We start from the raw sequence: 14,995 nt of genomic DNA on the forward strand, positions 1-14,995 counted from the left end.
TGGTGGTAGTCCATGGAAAAAGGAAACTGAGAGTAGGCAGTGGATCACGCCTTTAATCCCAGCACTCAGGAGGCAGAAGCCAGTACGAGGACAGTCTGGTCTGCATTTCCAGTTCTAGGTTGGTTAAGACTACATAGCAAGCCAGGCAGCGGTGGTGCATGTTTTTAATCCCAGCACTTGGGAGGCAGAGGCAGGCGGATCTCTGTGAGTTTGAGGCCAGCCTGGTCTACACAGGGAGTTCTAGCACAGTTTCCAAAGCTACACAGAGAAACCCTATCTCAAAAAAACAAAAAAAAAAACAAGACTACATAATGAGATCCTGTCTCAAAAACGAGAGGGTGGGGGGGTGGGGGGGAGGACGGACAGACGGACAGATGGACTGCTTTTTGCCTGCTCGTCTTCATTCTCGCTGGCAGGTCCACCTGCCCTGCTACTGCAGTAACCCTTCACCAGGGTTAGAACTAACTTTGGGCCTCCAACACACACTGAAGACCAGGAGCTCTCCTTCAGGCCTTCAGCACCAGGTTGGGACTGCACAAGTATCCAGCCTTGTGGACTGAACTACCAGATTCTCTGCCTTCCTGTCCTCAGGCAGCCATGGTTGGACTGTCTGGACCCACAGCCTGGGAGCAAGGCCTCCCTCCCTAATGTCAAGGGTAGATAAGCCAGCTGTGGCCTGCAGCAGTCAGGGGTCAGCTGCCAACACTGGGCCTGCAGCCCGAGTCACTCTCCTTACGGCAGGGATCCCAAGTGTGACAAAAACAGGTGCAACTTTATGCTGGGATCCTGCTGACCAGAGAAGGTGCCAGGTCATTGCCAGCAGATAGCCAAAGCCCTCTGGGGAATTCCTGGAGGATGAAATAGCCAGATTTCTCTGTAAAAGCAGATCAGACCTGTGCTTTTCTTGCTTCAGGGTCTAGGCCCGTCCAACACACAGATTACCACTCAAAGTACTTTCAGTCACCTCTGTTCTGCCATCCAAAAGAATATAAATGAAGGACAAGCATCTGAAGGCACCAAAATTGTATATAAAGATACCAGAATCAAGATACTAAAATCAACTTCAATTTGTGGAGTTGCCTCTGATGGCAAGTCTAAGAATAAGACCTTGACAGGTATACATGTGGGTGGGTATCTTACTGTCATCCCCAGGCTGGGAAGCTGCAGTTCAGCCTCATTAGCATTTTCCACTTGCTTTATTGGTCAGGGATCAAACTGACAGGGAAACAATGGTGATGATGAACAGGTGTGGCAGCGGCTAGCACAGGCACCCTCTGTGCGCTACTGTGCATCTGCCTTGCCTACCAGCCTCAGGGCAGGTGCCACTATGATTCTTCCCTAGGGCTCAGAGACCTGAGATGACCTGCCTGATGCTCAAGGACATCTGTAGAACCACCTGAAATGCCTGGGCAGGCAGGACTGTAATATAGTCACACTGTGAGAACTGACCACAGGTGACCCCAACTCTTTCTTGTTCTGCCTTTCAGTCTAGTCTGCCAATCTAGACAATAGCTGGAAAGAGCACGGAAACATTAAATGACTTCCTTTTCTCCCTCAGAAAATCAGCTCTTCCAAGCAAGCCTGGCTGCTGTAGGTTGTCCTTTGTGACCAATCTGGGTAGGCTGAAATCACCATGGGGTACTGTAGCAGCCAGCATGGCCCTAGCCCGATTCCAAAGCCCCCTGGTCAGGTCCTGACAGCCGGCAGGGAGGGAATACTGGAGTCATGTGTTGGGAGCTGCTCACAGAGGAGATGTGGCAGGGCGAGCAGTGTGGAGTCACTCACCTGGAAGAGCCCATGGTGGTGGACCACGCCGTCCTGTGTGTGCAGCAGGGAGAGCAGCGAGTACTCGGTGTGCAGCAACATCTTGCCCTGCCTTTCCTCCTGGCTCTCTATTCCTTGCTCCCCTCTCTCCTCAAGGGTGAGGATCTTTAGGGAAGCACAAAAAGAAAAAGAACAAATGCTTTCCTTTACCCAGGAGCACGGCAGGACAGGGGAAGCAGGCTCACTCTGGCTGTGTGATGCCTGTGCCCGACCCCACACAAGCATGCATGGCTGGCAGCTGCTTTTCCTCACAGCCTGTAATTCACACAAAGCTCTTTAATCAGGGGCTGAGTGAGACTGTGAACTTGATTGTTTCTTGGAAGAAATAGGTGATGCAGGGGCAAAAGCAAAGAGGAGGGACAGCTGCTAGGACAACCCTGGTTCTGAGGGTCCCAGCCTGAGCTTACCTTCAACTGATAGAAGTCATCCGTGCCGTCTTTCCTTGCCAAACACTGCACAATGCTTGGTACTGGCGAGTTGCCCAGGCGGGGACCTAAGGCACATAAAGCCATGAGCATATTTTCCATAGCATCATCACCATGGCCTTCTCACTAGATGTTCTCTTTATATGTACTGGGCTGCCTCCAAAGTCTTCAGGGGAGAGTTCTAACCTTTTTTTTTTTTTAAAGATTTATTTATTTATTACATATGCAGTGTTCTGCTTACATGCCAGAAGAGGGCACCAGATCTCATTACAGATGGTTGTGAGCCACCATGTGGTTGCTGGGAATTGAACTCATGACCTCTGGAAGAGTAGTCAGTGCTCTTAACCTCTGAGCCATCGCTCCAGCCTGAGTTCTACCTCTTACAGAATGGAGGAGGATGTGTGTGAACATGTCTGACATACACCTGGCTTTTGCTGACACATTCCTCAAAAAGGATTTCCAGTGTGCTGCACACCTGTAACCCGAGCACTCAGGAAGCTCATGCAGGAAGATGGGCTAGAGAGTAAGGCTTTCCCTGGCGTCACTATCCATAAACTCTCCTCACACGTGCCCCATCTTGTTTATCTCCTTTGAGTACTCAGCTGAAGTCTCTACACCCCTGCAAACAGCACAGGACTATTTGCTGGTAGCAGGCACCATTAGGAGCTATTTGTGGGCGTCTGAAGTTGGGACTAGGCAGTGTTTGTAAGTCCCGAAGGCTGTCCTAAAGCCAAAGTCCCACCAAGCCCCTGGTGCCAGAGCCCATACTACCTGTGGCCCTGGCCAACATACCCTGAATTGGCTGAGCCTCAGACACCATGCAGAAGGCCCTACTGCTCCTCAGCCTGCAGAAAACATTCAATTTCACAGAATTTCCATAGTATTCTATAAGAAGTTCAGGGCCAAGCATGCAACAAACACCTCTTTTTTTTTTTTTTTAAGATTTATTTATTACATATATAGTGTTCTGTCTACACGCCAGAAGAGGGCACCATATTGAATTGTAGATGGTTGTGAGCCACCATGTGGTTGCTGGGAATTGAACTCAGGACCTCAGGAAGAGCAGTCAGTATTCTTAACCTCTGAGCCATCTCTCCAGCAACAAATGCCTTTAATCCCAGCACTTGGGAGGTAAAGGCAGAGAGAGGCAGAGCTCTATGGGTTCAAGGCCAGCCTAGTCTACACAGAAAGAGATCCTGTCTCAAAACTAAATAAATCTGCTGCTGATAGGTCAGAATGAGAGCCTTTGTGCTTGGCCATACCCACTCCCTCAGGGTGACACTTACCCAGGATAAATGGCCCCGCTCTCTTGGCATTATTTCCGGCAATGCCACTCCCTAGAGCCTTGGCCTTGGCCGACGTTTCCCCAGCTCCTCTGTCTGATGCTCTCCGCTTCATTCTCAGTTCTGGACAAGACAGAAAAGAGCCTTCCATTGAGTAAACCAACTATGTTCCTTACTTGAACCCAGTCAGTAGTCTAACTGGAGCAGACATTATACACTGCTGAAGCCACCTTCTCCCCACCAGGAGGAATATCCAAGGTTCCTGAGGACAAAAGAACCACATTATACAATGGCAGATGTCCTTGAAGGCAGCAGCTGCGGATCACAGAGGGAGTGAGGGTGGGGACATCTGCTGTAAAGGGGCCAAAGGGATGAGAGTAAGACAGGACTGTGGGTGCTGAGGACAAACCTCTATACAGACGGCCCAGGCAACCAAGCCCCAGTCCAGAGCAGCTGTTCTCCAAGTGGACCCCCCATCTCCAAAGCTCACAGCCAAAAGACCTGTGGTACCCGCCTCCCTAAGTCAACTCCAAGAAGCAATGGACTAGGGGACCCTGGGAAATGGTTCCTTTATACATGAGCTTGGTACTTCTTGCCCACAAAGTTTCAGAAGTACTGGCCTCAACTTTGATATGTAGTCAAGAATGCTCTTGAATTTCTTTTATTTTTAATTAATCTTATAATTAATCCAGGACAGCCAGGACTACACAGAAACTCACCGTATAGAACAGGCTAGTCACAAACTCAGGTCTGCCTGCCTCTGCCTCCTGATTGCTGGGATTAAAGGTGTGTGTTACCACTGCCCAGTATAATGAACACTTTTTTTTAAAGATGTATTTATTTACTATGTATACAGTGTTCTACCTGTGTGTATGCCTGCAAGCCAGAAGATGGCATCAGATCTTATTATATTATAGAAGGTTGTGAGCCACCACGCGGTTGCTGGGAATTGAACTCAAAACCTCTGCCAGTGCTCTTAACCTCTGAGCCATCTCTCCAGCCCCATAAATACTAACTTTTAATTGTATGGGTATTTTGAACCCAGGTCCTCTGTAAGAGCAAGTGTTCTCAACCGCTGAGCCATCTCTCTAGCTCCAAGATACTATCTTTAAAAAAAGAAAAGAAAGGATTGGGGTAGTGAGAAATGAGGGAGGGTCACTGTGACTGCCGATTAATGGGGTTGTAGCTTTCCTGATAACCCATCCCCTCTAGGACGTCAGGACAAGGCAAATACAGAGCATCAGGTTCTGGAAGACATTAGCCTCATGACAGATAACAGAAACATTGAGTTCTTGCTCTCCTTGGGGAGACAGAGCCCAGGTAGAGGGAGAAGGCAGAGGTCAGAGAGTGCAGGCTAACGCTCAGGGAAAAATTAACAGGGGTGGACTGAGAAAAACAGCATGAACAGTCTTGGAGAGGGGACCATGAAAGTAAATGTGCAGCGGCTATAAGCAACAAGTTCCCAAGAGTCTCTGTTGCTGAGAGTCTGATGTGAGAAGGCAGGGGAAGGGGAAGCCAGGTAGGAGGACTAGTGACATGTTAGTGGCTCTTCTCTAAAGGGCTGAAAGATACAGAATACCAAACTTCTCTTGTGATTTCGTTTTCCAAATACAAGCAATTGGCATTCCCTACACCAACACTAAAAAAAAGGTCAACATGAAAACTACGGAAGCTAACTCACCACCTAGATGCCTGTTCTCCAGACAGGCCTCTGTGTCTCCCAGGTTTCCAGTGTCATACAAAGTAATATAAATCACTGTGAAAAATATGGACTATACTTTGATGCCATTTTGCAGTTTCTCCCTATGTCTGGTAAAATTATATAGTTTGTGAAATATATCCTATTAAGGCTGTAAAAAAAGGGGGGAGGGAGCCGGGCGTTGGTGGTGCACGCCTTTAATCCCAGCACTCGGGAGGCAGAGGCAGGCGGATCTCTGTGAGTTCGAGGCCAGGCTGGACCGACAGCCTCCAAAACAATACAGAGAAACCCTGTCTCGTAAAACCAAAAAAAAAAAAAAGAAAAAAGAAAAAAAGAAAAACAAAAACAAGACATGCACCAAACCTAGTCTCCCCCCCTTTTTTTATTTTTTTTTGATTTTTCGAGACAGGGTTTCTCTGTGGCTTTGGAGGCTGTCCTGGAACTCGCTTGGTAGTCCAGGCTGGTCTCGAACTCACAGAGATCCGCCTGCCTCTGCCTCCCGAGTGCTGGGATTAAAGGCTGGTGCAACAGAGAGTTAAAGGCCAACCGAGAGTTCTAGGACAGCCAGGGCTGCACAGAAAAGAATTTCTCAAAACAAAACAAAACAAAGTACTTGCCTGGAGTGTCCAAGGCCTTGGGCTCCATCTTCATCACAGAAGAAAAAAATAAATAGATTTGCACTGACCATCTTTTTCAGTGGCATCACTGGGATGTGGTTTATCCCCTACTTTATGGACATCCATTTCCTTTCAGTTTTCTTTCTATGGTCACACGTCTGACTGTATATTTTGGTTCTCTTTTTTTCTTTAAAGTTTAAACCCCAAGGCAGACAAACTGTAAATAGCAGCTATGCAGGGGAGGGAATAACACCATGCTGTTTCAGCGCATGGGGGTCAGCCGCACTGCGAGCAGCCCCCGGATGGGATGGGGATGTGAGACACTAAGGAGCCCAAAGTACTAGGAAAGCAAACCTAGGTTCTGGCCAGCACCAGAAAGAAAGAGACAAGGAAATACTTATTCCTTTTTGAGTCTGGTGTCTCAGAAAGGTGGACACACCCAGAAGAACCTCATGGCTACTCAAAGGGACTGCTCTTGGCATTCTGTTCCCTCTCTGGAGATAAACGCCAAGAAGCAAGACTGTGGGGTCAAATGGGGTAAAGAACTTTATTTTTATAATTTTCATTAATTTTTCAAACAGTCTCACTCTAGCTCAGTGGTTCTCAATCTTCCTAATGCTGTCGCCCTTTAAAAATTATGTTGTGATGACCCCAACCATAAAATTATTTTTGTTGCTATCTCATAACTGTAATTTTTGCTACTGCTATGAACTGTAATGCAAAATCTGTGTTTTCCAATGGTCTTAAGCAACTCCTTGTGAAAGGGTCATTCAACCACCAAAAGGGGTTGTGACCCACAGGTTGAAACTCACTGTGTCTAGCCCATCGTGACTAAGAGTACACTATATAGTCCAAGCTGGCTTCAAACTTGTACTCATACTTTCTCAGGCCTCCAAATGTTTAGCTTATAGGTGTGAGCCATCTTGCCTGGCAGGGTGAATGTTTTTTTTTTTTCAATGTGTTTGACACATAGTGGCAAGCTGTTCCCAGGAAGGCTATGGCAACTGATGACAGTGCCATTAGCCAGCCACATGGGGGAGGGGAATCACAGGTTGGGCCTGAACCTGCACCAATTCCATGAGTAACGGAAGGGATATTATTACTTTTTGAAAATTATTTTTATTTTATGTGCGTAAGTGTTTTGCCTGCCATTTATATCCATGTGAGGGTGTCATGTCCACTACAGCTAGAGTTGCAGACAGTGGTGAGCAACCATGTGGTTGCTGGGAATCAAAGCCAGGTCCTCTGCAAGAGAACTCAGTGCTCTTAACTGCTGAGCCACCTGGACAGCCCTGATATTATTACTTTTAAAGTCATAATTCTTTGTCTTTTTGTTCTCTCTCTCTCTCTCTCTCTCTCTCTCTCTCGTTTTTTGTTTTCGAGACAGGGTTTCTCTGTGTAGTTTTGGCAGGTCATAATCCTTTATGTCTGAGGCTGAATTTGTTCTACATGCTTACTGGTGATATGTATTCTTTCTTTTTAATTCTCTTTGTTTTATTCTCCATTAAGAAAAAGAGTGTATGTGTAGGTATATACACATCATAGCAGACATGTCATTGTGGGAAGAAGTTTTCTTCTTCTATCATGTGAGTCTTGGAGACTGAACTCAGCTGATCCGTCCTCCATTTTTTACTTCCACATGTATGAAAGTGTAGCTGCTTAAACTGCTATACAGTAAAATATCTATCGTTTCCTTTAGCCTTTGCTGGTAACTGGAAAGCTTCAACAGAAGGCGTGGGAGCCATGGTTAGATCTGTCTATGAACTCTGCCAAACAAGTTCATGCTGAAATGGCTTTAGAAACACAGAGAAGTCAGATGGTAGCATGTGCCAGCATCCCTGCTCTTTGCTTGGCTAACTTCTTGGCATCATCAATATATACATAACTTCCTGAGAGAAGCCAAGCTTGACAGCTCACCGCCAATGGCTCTCACCTGGTCTCATATTCACGGTGTCCTGTGATTTCCTACATGTGCTTCCCACATTGCTTTTAATAATGTATATTGTTTGTGTGTCTATGTTTACTGTCATCACCACTAGAAACACACACACACACACACACACACACACACACACACACACACACCACTGCACCTTGGTAATTAGATGCCTTCCCTCCAGTTGGTGACGGTTCTTGCCAGGGCTAGCAGCCTGGTAGTAGTTGGTATTGCTAGACTGATCCTGTTTTCCTCTCGGGTACTGGGCCTACTCTTTCTTCCACAGTTCCCCAGAGAGCACCAGGCAGGCGTATCACATCTGTGTAGACGCTACTTCTTCGCCTACAAACAGTCTAGACACCAGTTTGCTGGGAGCAGCTGTAGCCCAGACAATGAGTGGGCTTAGCCTGACCCCTCCTACTCCACTCAGGATTCGACTCAAGCAAATGGAATGGGAACAGCTCCAAGATGCTGGCAGACAGAAGGATGGGAGCAGATGGGCAGGGAGAGGAAAAGATGCTGGCAGGGAAGAGGTACCCAGGCTGCCTTCCTTCCTGAACATCATTTCCTGGTACCCAGAGCTGACTGAAGCAAAGGAAGCACAGTGAAGAGACAGGCCAGGGAAACTGGAGGGCTGGGTTTTCAGACACAGCCTCTACTCCTGCAGATGGCAGGGACTCAGGGAGGCCCTGCCCTGCCCTCCAGCCATCCTGACAAGGAATTAATGCCTCCAAGTGTATCTCTAAATGGTTCACAAAAAAGCCTGTTTGAGGCTCCTGCACCTGCGGTGATACAGTAACAGTATTGGCTACTACAGTCTCAAGAGGACTTAGGCATTGCCCTCCCAGACAACTGACCCCAGACTGGGATGGAGGCTCCCCCCACACCTCAGATTTTGGTTAACATTTCCCAGGTTGAGGTCTCAATGTCTCAGCTTTCAATTTGTCAACTTTTCCTATGTTCAATACATGCAAGTTGGTGCCACACTCCTCAGAACCTCAACAGAAAACTCGGTGAGGTAAAAATGGGAGTTATGGGGTACCTGGGAGGGGCTGTCACCCTAAAGCCACCACGAAATGTGAGCCTTCAGGCAGAGCTGGAAGTGATAAAGAAGATTCTACAGTTAAAGATGGCCAGAGCCCAGGAGTATGGTACATGGGGCAGGTACAGAAGGGGTGAGCGGGTCCAGGCAGGCCAGGCACTGAGAGCAGATCAGTCAGACTTTGTGAACACAACCTCCACATCTCCAAAGGGAGATGGGCTGTAAAGACAGATGGTTCTGAGTTAAGAACAGTCCCCCAGCTCAGTCCAGCCTCAAATCAACACAGCTAAAAGGAACTAAAGCCTGGCTGTGAAGAATCCAGCCACTCACACCCAGAAGCACCCACACACCAGCATGTGGGCTGCACAGCCAGGGGCCTGTATATGGACAGGAAGCACAACACTCAACCTCAACTTTTCTCATTTGAGATGGCAGTCTTTCCATGTTGCCCAGGCTGGCCTTCAACTCCTGAGTTCCAGCAATCTACTTGCTTCAGCCTCTAGAGTACCAGAACCACAGATACCTCCTAGCTTGGTCCTGGGCTTCTTGAATAGCCACTGGGTTTCTGAAGACTTGGGTAGCCCTACAAACCAACACAATGAATTAAGGGTAGGGCAGTCCTGGCTAGGAAACAAAGCATGGTCCTGGGCAGCGAATGACTTACTGAGTGCACACATGTCTCTGTGTATGCCTATGAACACAGAGTTGGGAGCCATGCGTGTCAGCAGCTGCCAGTGCCCACTAGTCTATTCCAAACAACTATGTCGATTCTGCAGGGTCAGGTTCAGCCAACAGTGTCCTACGCAAGCTGTCCCTGCCAGCAGGTCCCATTACCACCCTCAGGTTCCTGGTTTTCAGAAAAAAAAAAAAAAGCCAATTAAAATGAGTACTCTTGTGAACCAGCATCGTGTAGTCTTCAGCCCTGGCATTTTCTACTGAAGGCAGGGACCCTACACTTCTGCCTACATTACCTGCACTCCATTTGTCATGCACTGCTTAGCAGTCTTTGTGTCCAGATTCTCCCGGGGCACCCAGAGCACTGTGGCTAGAACAAAACAGACTCGGGTCCCAGCTGACTCATGCCCCACCTACTCCCCTGAGCCATAGAGATCACCATATGTTGGCAGTCAAAGAGTTTAGGGTAAGTGAAATACAGATTCAAATCCAGTACTAGATCACGGGTGATGAGCTCTTGGGCAAGGGTTTTTTTCTGTCTGTAGCTAGAGAATAGTGCCTTTCTTACTCCCATAGTTGTCCTCCGAATTAAGTGGATAACTCACACAAAGGTTTAGCAGAGGACCTTCTGGGATAGTATAACCATTTGATAAATTATGCTATTAGAAACTTAATGACACTCGAGGCCAGCCTGGTCTACAACAGCTAGTTCCAGGACAGCCTCCAGAAGCCTCGGAGAAACCCTGCCTCAAAAAAAAAAAAAAAAAAAAAAGAAACTTAACAACAGCTGGGTGTCGGCATAGTGGCACACGACTTTAATCCCAACAGAGGCAGGTGGATCTCTGTGAGTTGGAGGTTAGCCTGGTTTACACAGCAAGTTCTAGACCAACAAAACAAACAAAAGTTCAACCACGGGGCTGGAGAGATGGCTCAGAGGTTAAGAGCACTGACTGCTCTTCCAGAGGTCCTGAGTTCAATTCCCAGCAACCACATGGTGGCTCAAAACCATCTACAATTCAATCTGGTGCCCTCTTCTGGCAGAACACTGTATATGTAATAAATAAATAAATCTAATAAGTAAATACATAATTAATTTTTAAAAAGTTCAAACACAGTAGCAAGGGGTGCCCTGGCTTGAGGGATGTTGAATCTGCTGTCTGCTGCCTCAGACTACAGGCCCCAATGGTTGGTAGCTAGTGCTCCACAAACGGGGAGAAGAGGAAGCCTAGAGACCTGAGCTGCTGAAGGCCTGGGGCAGAGCTGGGCAGAAGCAGGTGTGCCTGCTGTGGAAGGGGTCAACAGGACATGGCTCTGCTGAGTGGAGGCAGAGCGCTACATCCTCTGTGGTCCTTCAGAGAGCAGTGGCGCTCTATTCTGCAGGCCAAGACTGGCACACTAGCTGATACTACTCTACTGACGACACAGTAAGGGGCCATTCAGGATGATGAAGCCATCTTTGACAGTTCCACCATCCTGTTCCAGTTTGGGGACAGTGTGGGGGTTAGGGAAAAACCAGAATTAAAGAGACAGTACCTCTGGTCTAAGAGCATTTGGAGGGCTGGGAGAAGCACATATGCTGGGCTGTAAATCTTTCCACTGCCACACTTCCTGCGGAGCTGGTTCTAGGTGCACACATTTCTCAAAACAACCGTCAGTCAAAAGTTCTGTGCAATTCACTCCAACTGAAGAGGAGCAAGTTGCAACCAGTCCAAACGGCAGAAGTTACTATCCCTAATAATGGAAACACCATGGGCCTCCCTATATGGCACATTTAACAGAGATGTATTCCTTACGTATGCTCTTCTTTGGCAAAACTGGACAAAATGAATATAACTGTGACAACCTTGAGTTGAGGTGTGTCTGTGTGTCTGTCTGTCTCATTTATTGGTGGGTGGTGGTAGCTTGGGAGGCAGAGGCGAGTGGAGCTTCTGGTCTACAAAGCAAGTTCTAGAACAGCTAAGTTCATGTCTGTAATCTCAACGCTGGGATGGTTGAGGAACAGGACTGTTCCCAGCCTGAGGCAAACAGTGAGTTCTAGGCCAACATCAGCTACCAAGTAGAGTCTTTGTTGGTGATGCACTTTTAAACCCAGCACTTGGGAGGCAGAAGCAGGTGGATCTCTGACTTTGAGCTATATAGCTGAATTCCAGGCTAGCCAAGTCTACACAGTAAGATCTGGTCTCAAACAAAACAGCAAGATAAAGGAAACTAAAGACAAACAGCATATAAATGCAAGGGGGTAATTCTTGAGAAGAAAGTCATAGAGGACATAGGCAACTAGCAAAGAATAAAGGCACCCTCACTGTGTGTGTGTGTGGGGGGCAATGGCACATTTATACTTCTTTTCTTGATTTCTTTTATTATGTTTTACTTATATGCATGTGTGTGTGAGAGTGTAGACCATGTGTGGATGTCCTCAGAAGAGGGCACTGGGTCCCCTAGAGCCAGAGTTACAGGCAGTTGTGAGCCCCCTGATGTGGGTATTGGAAGCCAAGCTCAGGTGCTCTGGGAGAGCAACAAGTGCTCTGAGCCATCTCTCCAGCCCCAGTTACATTTCCTGGGTTTGAAAAGCATGTGTGGGTTATGTAATATGCACAGGTGTTTAGGTGTGAACAAGAGTCATGCATTCTCAGAGACACAGGACAAAGTCCAACCAGCTGGAATACTCCCAAGAGTCAGTCCACAAGCTTAAAGGGGCCTGTCTTTAGGTACATAATCACAGTGGGAGAACCTGAAACCCCTCTTGCCTGGCAGGGTCAGCCTGACAGGAACAGATTTAGTCTTATATGACCAAGAAATGAGGAGGAAAATGAGGACTTGTAATCTTTATGTCCACCACCTGATGGCGCCTTTCTGCAATGCATCCTCGGTACTCCGCACCAAGGGCAGGGTAGTGGGCCACTGCTCTCCTTCAGGCTGACGAGAAAGGATTCAGGGACCACTCCATCAAAGACAAGACACTGCCTCTGCTAGCTGGGTAATGAGACAAGAGATATCAGGTGGCATGGTCAGCTATCTACTGCAGAGGTTCTCCAAGGTTCCCCGTTTTCAGGAAGAAACCCAAGCTCCCTGGTGAGGCTGCCAGACCCAGGCTACCTCCCCCACCTCCCTGCTCTTATATGACGCTAAATGTAGCCCATGAGTCATGGGCGCTGTATGTTCCATGAACAGTCTTGCCCTGCCCTTCTCTATGGCCTGCTTGTCCTTCTCTCAGTCCTCACTGACGTGTCTGTCACTTATAACAAATACTTACAGCCACTTGCCAGGACCACCCAGAGCACCCGCATACACCTCTGCACTCTCTCACTGGGCTGTGACTATTGATTTGTGTCACTCCCCCGTCCCAGGCTGTGGGCTCCCAGAGAACAAGTCCAACTCATGTCTACTTGCCTGAGCCCAGTCCATGCCTTCCAAAAGGTCAGGAGAAAACAGGCCATGCATCTCTAAGACACCGAGGCCAATGTTAGGGCAGGGGACAGAGACAGCTGAATATGAAGGCACAAAGTGTGATTCACAGGAGAACCCTGCCCTCGGTCAGGCCAGGATTGGTGTGGGAACAGAACAGGGCAGACTAGGCAATGTCTACCAGGAAAAGCATCTCGTGGCAAACTAGATGTAGTGGCACATGCCTATTAATCCAACACCTAGGAAGTAGAGTCAGGAGGCCAGACTGGGTCACATCGTGAGAACTACCTCCCTCCCAATAAAGAAAAGAACAAAAAGAGAAATCAAGAGAGAAAAGTACCCCAGTGCTAGTGAGATGGAGACAAGAAATCACCATGAATTCAAGCTAGCCTGAGCTACAGCGAGACCCTTCCTATGAAAAATAAAATAGAAAGGCTCACGTCAGAAATGCACAGGTAGGACAAGGTCTAAATTGGGTTGTTTAGATAGTGGAGAGACATCCTAACCATGGAATCAAACCCATTCATGTGTAGACCATCTGTCCATCCCGCCCCGGACCTATAAACAGACCAAACCTTGATGTAAGGTCTCTTAGAATCCAAGTGGGATTACATTAACTATCCTAAATAATTTTTGTTACAGCTTTATAGTTTACAAAGCAGTTGCAAATATATAATTCTAACTGATCCTCCCCAACACACGCAGGTGCATGCACACTTTCTAGAAAAAGAAACTGAGATGCTGAGAACCTGCTGAGCATCAAAGAGCTAGCTGGAAATGTTGAGGCGGGGCCAGGAGGTGTGTTGGCGCATGCCTTTAACCCCAGCACTCAGGAGGAAGAGGCCAGCCTGGTCTACAGAGTGAGTTCCAGGACAGCCAGGACTGTTTCACAGAGAAATCCTGTTTCAGAAAACAAAAACAAGCAAAAAGGTTGAGCCAGGGATACAGGTTTTCCAATGCTAAGTCTGTTGCTTCCTTAACCGTCCCCTCTACACCCAGAGACTGCCAACTTCCCTACAGATTTGTTCTCTACACTCAAGGAAGCAAGAGGAATTCACAGCCCACAAACAAGGGTTTCAAGCCACTGACCAGTTAATCAAATGCCAGTTGGGAGAGCAAGACCACTAAAAGGTCATGTAAGCCAGGGTTCAGGGTTAGTTCCCATCAGTCACTTGCTTTGTGACCCTAAGTGAGTTAACCCCTACCCTTTGTGGGCCTTGGTTTCCTCATTTGTAAAAAAAGGATAGTAACATTTCTTTCACAGGATGTCCAAAAGACCAGATATTATCCTGGTGCCGGCAGGAGAAGACAAGTGTCCCTGCTGCGGCACAGGTAACCTGGTGGAGAATTTCTCCAAGCACATGAATTTCTGGTTCGTACTTGAATGGCACCTTCTAATTACTAAGGACCCATTCTTAGCACCCCTCTCCCCAATGCAGGACTTTACTCAATCTGTAGACCAGGCTGACCTCAATCTCCTGGTTCTCCTGCTGCCTCTGACTTCCAAGTGCTGGGATTACAAGCCTGCACCACCATGCCCTGCCTGGGTTCTTTATAATTTTAACAACTTTCTCATTCGTTCATCTATTTGTGCTTTTGTTACAATGCTGGGGACAGAACCCAGGCCTTATGCATCGTAGGCAAGTTCCCTACCACTAAACTACACCTGCAAAACAAATGCCTGCTTTTTCAGGACTAAGAAACCAAAGCCTGGTGGCCAGGAGCTCCCAGAGTCCTGTTCTTTGCTCTTACCCTGGCGGGAGTGAGACTGTTTCAGGGCTATCTATCCCTTTGAATCTGAATGGCAAGTACTGCTGAAGGAGGCATGAATTCTCTCCCAGGATCTCAAAAGAACCACTGGAAGCCATTTGCTTTGTGCTCCGGATGGATGCTGGGGGGATGGGAGGAGGATCAGGATTCCCTGACGACAAAGACTCATGTATGTGCTGAGTCTTCACTATTCCCAAACAGAGTGATGACTCTACTCACTTTTTTACATGCAAGAGGATACACATAGCTCTAGTCTGTTAGGAAAATATACCACCCTATCATTCTCTACACGCTGCACTGTACTGCATGGGGTTACTGC

The 14,995-nt window shown here is 47.6% G+C and overlaps 1 protein-coding gene across 1 annotated transcript in view; it reads right to left on the reverse strand.

The window, feature by feature from the left end:
- The window catches only part of Stk40 (serine/threonine kinase 40), a 36,806-nt gene that overhangs the window by 12,216 nt on the left and 9,595 nt on the right, over positions 1-14,995 (reverse strand). The window contains exons 2-4 of the mRNA XM_005084373.4: positions 3,536-3,655; positions 2,232-2,317; positions 1,786-1,929 (exon numbers count right to left, since the gene is read on the reverse strand). Coding sequence (XP_005084430.1) covers positions 1,786-1,929; positions 2,232-2,317; positions 3,536-3,647 — 342 coding nt within the window. The 5' untranslated portion in view covers positions 3,648-3,655. The remainder of the gene's footprint in view (positions 1-1,785; positions 1,930-2,231; positions 2,318-3,535; positions 3,656-14,995) is intronic.

This window comes from Mesocricetus auratus, unplaced genomic scaffold (assembly GCF_017639785.1).
Source record: "Mesocricetus auratus isolate SY011 unplaced genomic scaffold, BCM_Maur_2.0 Super-Scaffold_100014, whole genome shotgun sequence".
Taxonomy (NCBI): Eukaryota; Metazoa; Chordata; class Mammalia; order Rodentia; family Cricetidae; genus Mesocricetus; species Mesocricetus auratus.